We start from the raw sequence: 7,500 nt of genomic DNA, 5'->3' as shown, positions 1-7,500 counted from the left end.
CGAGGCCGGCCTCGTGGCACTCGGCCACCGTGGCCGCCACCTTGGTGAACAACCTCTGCGCCTCCGCCTCCCGCAGCCGCCGCCGTACCCGCACGTGGGAGTGTAGGTCTCCGTGGTGGGCAGGGAACACCACCCACGCCCGCCGTCTGCACGCCGACACCACCATCTCGATGGGCGCACGCACGCCCTCGCAGCCCGCCATGAGAGCGTGGTGCGCCACAAGGTCGTGCGCGGCGCGGCCCTCCAGCGTCTGAAACAAAGGAAACACACCGTCAGCCAACGTCCTCCGCTCGGGATTCGCTCCTACCACCTGCCCAGACCCGCTCTCCTGCCCCGTGCCCTCATGCTTTCCCTCCCTCTCTCCTCCGCCATTCCGGACCCCATCTTTCCCTCCTCCACCTCCCTCTTTCCCCCTTCCTTCCTTCGAAATTCCTTCTCCACGTCCCCCCCCTTCTCTCTTTCTCCCATGCCTATTCATGTGTATACACCGTATATAGTATGAATAAACTTATCAAAATCAAAATCAAAATCAAAATCAATCAATATCTCTCTCTCTCTCTCCGACCATGGCCATAGCAGGCAGTCCTACACCACGTGTTGCCGGGATTGCTTCCGCCCAGGGACAACACGCGTACGCCCTCCTGCACGCAACAAACACAAAGAGGAACGCCAAAACAAAGACGCGTGCGTGTGGGGGAGGGAGGAAAGAGAGAGGAAAGAGGGAGGAGAGAGGAGAGAGGAGAGAGGAGAGAGGAGGGGAGGAAGAGGAGAGGAGGAGGAGAGGAGGAGGAGAGAGAGAGAGAGAGAGGAGAGGAGAGGAGAGGAGAGAGGAGAGAGAGAGAGGAGAGGAGGAGAGGAGAGAAGGGGAGAGAGAGAGAGAGAGAGAGAGAGGAGAGAGAGGAGAGAGAGGAGGGAGAGGAGGGAGAGGAGGGAGAGAAGAGAGAGAGAGAAGAGAGAGAGGAGAGGAGAGGCGAGATAGAGAGGAGAGGAGAGAGAGAGAGGAGAGGAGAGAGAGAGAAGAAAAGGGAAGGGAAAGGAAGAGAAGAGAGGAGAGGATAGGAGAGGAGAGGAGAGGAGAGGAGAGGAGAGGAGAGAGGGGAGAGGAGAGGAGAGGAGAGGAGAGGAGAGGAGAGGAGAGGAGAGGAGAGGAGAGGAGAGGAGAGGAGAGGAGAGGAGAGGAGAGGAGAGAAGAGAAGAGAAGAGGAGAGGAGAGGAGAGGAGAGGAGAGGAGAGGAGAGGAGAGGAGAGGAGAGGGAGAGGAGAGAGAGAGATAGAGAGCATGTGTGAACTCGTGTGAGAGAATGTTCTTGTCTGCATTTTTGTCCGTCGGTGTTCTTGCTCTAATTGCAACCCGCAGTCCGCCAGCGTTCACCAGCCTCTCTATGCTCACCTGTCTGACTATCCTTTACCTAAACCGTCTCGCTTCATTATCTTCATGCTTCTCTCTCTCTCTCGTCCCTTATTTTCTCTCTTTTCGTTCCACATCCCTCCTTCACTCTATATACCCAATCCTCTCCCCTAACCCCTCACACTCACTCCCTTTTCCCCTCACCAATTCTCACTCCTTCCCCCCCCCTCCCTCATTCTACCCTCACCCCCAACCCAACCCCCTACACTGAAACCCAAACAAGACTATGAGCTCATGCACCCTTCCCCCCTCACCCCTCCACCCCGTTATCGCCCACCTTATCACAAACCTCCTTATCAGTCCTTATCGCTAGATCCCTCTGCTTTATCCTGTAACGTATCATCACCTGCCCTCTTCCCCCTTACCCCCCCCCCCCCTCTGACAAGTCACCGTGGCTATGAAACTTTCCTGAGATGCGGATGTGCGCACGCACGCGCGCGCATACACACACACACACACACACACACACACACACACACACACACACACACACACACACACACACACACATATATATATATATATATATATATATATATATATATATATATATATATATATATATATATATATATATAATCCACATATGTATCAATGTACATACGTGTAGGCAGGTATGTGCGTGTAGGTATGTATATGCACACAGGTACGTGTGTACGTAAGCGCGTTTCTGTATGTATATGTGTAAGGCGAGGCTGGCTGGAGCCGGTTGAGACGACCCTCTGCCGAGAGCACCTGTGTGACCTTCCACGTGTGACCTCGCATCTGGTCAACGTCTTGGGGTTTCCAGCCTCCTCCGCTCGCACCGAGAACGAAAGAGGGAGGAGGAGAGGGAGAGCAAGGAGAGGGAGATAGTGTGATAATGTGAGATAGTGAGATAGTGAGAGAGTGTGCGTGAGTGAATGAGATAGTGAGAGAGAAAGAGAAAGAAATAGAGAGTGAAGGATTAGGAGAAGAGGGAGAGAGAGACTAGACACCAACACAAACAAACAAACAAAAACAGAATGTAGGAGGAAAAGCGAAATATAATGTAAGAATAATAATAGCCCGAGGAATGAAAAAAGAGACGACACAAGTGGCTAAATAAAGATAAAATTAAAGGCAGAAGATGCCTCCAAGTATCTCACATTCCTTTGACGAGAGAGGGAAAGTGAGAGGAAGGATGGATGGAAGGATGGATGGATGGATGGATGGATGGATGGATGGATGGATAGATAGATAGAGGGAGAGGGAGGGAGGGAGGGAGAGAGGGAGAGAGAGAGAGAGAGAGAGAGAGAGAGAGAGAGAGAGAGAGAGAGAGAGAGAGAGAGAGAGAGAGAGAGAGAGAGAGAGAGAGAGAGAGAGAGAGAGAGAGAGAGAGGGAGGAGGGAAGGAGGGAAAGAGAGACGAAGAAAAAGAAAAAAAGACGTACGGTACAGTGTCATGACAAGCAGATGACTTTTCAGATTTCTGGGAAACTTCTCACAATATAAAAAAAAGGTTGCCATGGGAACGAAAATCGAGAGAGGGAGAGAGGGAGATGGATATACAGAGATGAGTAGAGGTAAGAGGGAGAGAGAGAGAGACAAAGAGAGAAAACGAAAAAAGAGCTATAAACGCATACCCTCTCATGGCCATCATGAACTCTTGTACTGTGATCGTGATCACCTCTCTCTTTCTCTTTCTTTCTTTCTCTCTCTCTCTCACTATGATTCTTTCTCCCTCCCTCCCCCCCCTCCAACCTCTCATTACCCCTCATACTCCCTCCCTCACTCCTTCCTTCCACCCCTTCCCTCCCCCTCCCTCTCTCCTCCTCCGCCATTTTCCAACCTCGCACTGCCCGCGTGATCAGCCCTGCCGCTATCAGCCCGCGACTGCCCTCCTTATCCTTATCGGACCCTGACGAAATGCTCTCCCTGCGAGGCTTCGGCAGTGCCCCAGCAACAGCCAGGCGCGGGGTTGGAGGAGAGACAGGGTATTGGGAGCAGACTGGGAGACTTGCTATGTACCCGGAGGTGGTGTAGGGAGAGGAGATGGGATAGAGGGAGAGAGGAAAAGAGGGAGAGGTGGGAGGGGAAAGAGGGGAGAGAGGAAGGGGAAGGAGAAGCTGAAGGGGGAAGTGGGAAGGGGGGAAGGGGAAAGAGGTGAGAAGGGAAAGGAGGAAAGAAGTACAGAGGGGTGATGGGGAAAGGAGAGAGAAAAAAAGTGGGGGGGTAGGCGAAGGGTCGGCATATGAGAGAGAGAGAGAGAGAGAGAGAGAGAGAGAGAGAGAGAGAGAGAGAGAGAGAGAGAGAGAGAGAGAGAGAGAGAGAGAGAGAGAGAGAGAGAGAAGAGAGAGAAAGAAGGGGGATTCGAGTCCTCGCACTCTCCCTTATCTCCCCTTATCGTTTTACACTCTAGCTAAATGAAGCAATCTCCCCTAATTACTGAACGTTTTACCTCCATGCCTGCAAAAAGGAAGGGGAGGATGAGGAGAAGAGGGAGAGAGACAATGGCGGTTTTGCCCTCGCTCTCTCGTCACAGCCTGTGATCTTACCAAGCAATGGGACATGTCGTAAACAAGAATGGTGTTCCGTTTGATAAAAGTAAGTAAATAAATACAAAAAAGAGAGAGAGAGAGGGAGAGAGACAGCGAGCGAGCGAGAGAGAGAGAGAGAGAGAGAGAGAGAGAGAGAGAGAGAGAGAGAGAGAGAGAGAGAGAGAGAGAGAGAGAGAGAGAGAGAGAGAGAGAGAGAGAGAGAGAGAGAGAGAGAGAGAGAGAGACAGAAAGAGAGAGAGAGTTGAGAGTGAGAGAGAGAATGAGAAAAAGAGAGAATGAGAAAGATAGATTAGATAAATAGACAGAAAGGTAGATAAATAGATAAAGAGACAGCTAATCATGACACAAAACTAAAGAACAATAAAAGACCTGTTTCTCAATTTCGGTTGACTAAGCGATAAGCTTAAATGCCATCATACTTCATGAACCAATACGCAGTAACCCCTCGCTCCTCCCCCAACCCCCTTCCTAGTCCTCCTTCCTACGCCCCAGCCATCCTTCTATTCCTATTCTCTTCTTGAGTGAAACAGCCTCTCCGTCACTACCTCCACGCCCTCCCCTCCCCTCTCCCTCCATGCCCTCTAAGACACCCTCCCCTGGCCCTGGCCCTTTCCCTCCCCCTTCCCCTAGCCCCCCCAGCCCCCTCTCCCCTATCCCTGCCTCCGCCCTTGCATCGCAGCTGCTCCCACTGTCTGGCCGACGGAAGGGCGGTGTGGCGGCGCCTTCCTTACCTTTACGAGCAGGCTCTGTTGTGTGTGGAGGTGGGTGGCGTGGCAGGCGGAGTGGTCGAGCGGCCGGGTCAGCAGGTACTTGCCCCCGACCAGGGTGGGCACGGCAGGGAAGGTGGGCGCTGCTCCTGGGCTCGCGGTGGGGGACAGCGCCCCACTACCCGTAGCAGCAGCGCACGCCCCCCCTCGCACCACCACGGGCGGGGCGGGCGGCCCGTCGTCGTCCTTCTGCGGCGTGTGGGCGGTGTTCGTTTCGGCCGCCGGACATAGGTCGGGCAGCGCCTTGTGTCTGGCCAGCAGGGGCGGAAGGCGGGGCCCGCTGCGAGCATATTCTTGCACTTCATTCATCATCACTATTCACTGTTACACTCTATACTTCACTCAAACACTACACTGCACTTTGGGGGCACTAGAACGCGCGACGCTCCTTCACAGCTGCACCTGCAACGAAGGAAAGACATCAATGGAGACGGCATTCAACGGGATGAGTGCGAGACCGCATTTGCAGTCAAGACAGAAAGACAATACAGAGAGAGAGAGAGAGAGAAGGAAAGATGGGAGAGATGGGAGGGGGAGGGGGAGGGGGAGAGAGAGCGAGAGGGAAGGAGAGGGAAGGAGAAAGAGTATGAAGAAGAGAAGGGGAAGAAAGACAGGAAGAGAGAGGGAGAGGATGAAAGAGGGGGAGGGAGGGAGAGGGAGATAACCTCCTCGAAAAGATCCCTATCAATCTCGCAGAACCCGCGTCCGCGAACTGCTTATTACCGACCATGTCCGCCAGACAAAATTTCCAGAAGCTGACACCAATAAAGAGAACGACAAAGAAAAGTTCAAGAGAAAATGAAAAAAAAACAAAACAAAAAAAACTCCAAGAATGTCCCACCCACCCATCCCCCACAAGAGAAAAAGAAAAGAAAATAAATCCAAATGATAATAATGTCCTCCCAGCACGAACGCACGGCACGGCCTACGATCCACTTCCTGGTTCTGGGAATCTGACAAGCAAGGCCGAGCAAGACGCGCCAACGACAAGTTCTCAGGATGTGAATCAACGTGGATCAAAATAGTGGCTTGCATAGAACGTCACGACTCGGGAGGGTGGGGGACGGGGAGGGGGAGGGGGTTGATGGGTGTTGAATGAGAGGGAGAGACGGGGAGGGGGAGGGGGAGGGAATGGAGGGAATTGAGGCCAGTGAGAAGGGAGGGAAGAATGAAGGAGGAAAGGAGGGAGAAAGAGAGATAAAGAAAGAAAGAAATAGTGAGAGGGAAAGGGAAAGGAGATGGGAGGGAGGGAGAGGGAGAGGGAGGGGGAGGGAGAGAGAGAGAAAATGAGAAAGAAAGAGAAAGAGATAGAGAAAATGAGAAAGAAAGAGAAAGAGATAGAGAAAAAGAGAGAGAGAGAGAGAACGAGAGAACGAGAGAACGAGAGAACGAGAGAAAGAGAGAAAGAGAGAGAAAGACAAATAGAGAGAGAAATAGAAATAGAAAGAGAGGGAGAGCGAAAGCAAAAACAGGCGAAACCCCAAGAGCCAAGCCATAGAGAATGAAAGAGAAACAGATCCAACGAGTCATAAAATTCCCCCGCATTCATACAACCGCGAGCACAAGGCAACAGCGTCATCGTACGCGAAAGGCAAGCCCAGCAGAATTTCCCATTCAATAAAACATGGCCACTACCAGCCCTTTCCCAATGCACATTTACCTATACAAGGAGAGAGAGGGAGAAGCTGTATGCTACAAGTCCGGTTGGTATGGCCGCTGTGACACCTCATCATGCTTCCTAAACAATAGATTTGCTCATTCATTAGGCAACCCGGTAACAGTTGCCAGCCGTCGCTACGTCAGATATCTACTCTAACATGGTGTGTACTCGCATTGAATAATTTTGTCTCTACAATACACGTGTTCATTTGCGACGTTATTAAATGTATCGATCTGATAACATATGATACAGTGATTCTATCACGTGATCACGACAAACACACCACTGTCGTTTAATACGAGAAAATACAGCAAGGGGCAACCGCACTAAATTTAGTAAAGATTCCTCTGCATTGCAAGTCAAAAATAAAACTCTGAAGTGAGCATAGCCAAAGACTTGAGCTCTCTCCAACCCCAATACTTTATATTTAACGTCCGGAATAAAAAAAGAGACCCCACACTGCCCTAGCACTGATAAATGTTTGTTGATCTCGGCATGTGTGTGTTAGTGTGTATTTCCACAGCCTGTTTGCGTCACGGGCAGACCTTGTGAAACATGGTTGATTGAAACACCAGTTTCTCTGAATGGTGAAACGCACTCGGGCTTGTTGTTCAACACATCGCACGCGGATACACCTGTGCATTTTCCTTCTGTCTTCTCTCTCTCATTTCTTACTCACACTTTCAGGTTAGATGAAGCTTTGAAACTCCTCGCAAACTAGAGTCCACGATCACTTAGGTGCAGCGCGAAACCTTTTTGAGCAATTTCCTAGATAAATCCCATCTAAATTAAGACTCGGCTGTAGGCCAACTTGTACGGAATCCACTCTTTTTTCAACGTGATGATGCAACAAAGTATTGGTCTTTATATATCTTCCACACCTTCTAATATCCTCCCTTTGAACGCTGGGATTAAAACATTCATTTGAGGGAGTTCTCAAAAAATACTCTTGCAAAGGTTGTTGGCTACAATTCCATGCATTAATAAATGTACAATATCAAAAATTAATCAAAAGGTACGTTTGCGTATTTCAGGAAAGTGAGGTAAATCTATAGATTGAATGACTGCGCAATCACTCTCAACTTATACTGATATAGAATACTTCACCAAAACAATGCACCTACACACAAAACAAGAAAAAAGTACG

At 50.5% G+C, this 7,500-nt stretch overlaps 1 protein-coding gene across 2 annotated transcripts in view; it reads right to left on the bottom strand.

Moving 5' to 3' along the window:
* trbl (tribbles pseudokinase 2) overlaps positions 1-7,500 on the bottom strand; it is a 77,104-nt gene that overhangs the window by 69,362 nt on the left and 242 nt on the right. Inside the window, exons 1-3 of one of the 2 annotated variants that reach the window (XM_043010826.2) lie at positions 6,354-6,470; positions 4,658-5,095; positions 1-250 (exon numbers count right to left, since the gene is read on the bottom strand). The exon at positions 1-250 is cut by the window's left edge and continues 49 nt beyond it. In XM_043010826.2, the coding sequence (XP_042866760.1) occupies positions 1-250; positions 4,658-5,005 (598 nt within the window). In that variant the 5' untranslated portion in view covers positions 5,006-5,095; positions 6,354-6,470. Of the gene's footprint in view, positions 251-4,657; positions 5,096-6,353; positions 6,471-7,500 lie in introns of those variants that run through there. The other variant, XM_043010825.2, reaches the window with a different exon arrangement.

The sequence above is a fragment of the Penaeus japonicus genome, unplaced genomic scaffold, assembly GCF_977035675.1.
Source record: "Penaeus japonicus unplaced genomic scaffold, GWHDUDI00000001_assembly GWHDUDI00000038, whole genome shotgun sequence".
In the NCBI taxonomy this organism is placed as follows: Eukaryota; Metazoa; Arthropoda; class Malacostraca; order Decapoda; family Penaeidae; genus Penaeus; species Penaeus japonicus.
Note: the sequence above shows the minus strand (reverse complement) of the source record. Positions and strands in the feature narration are given on the sequence as shown.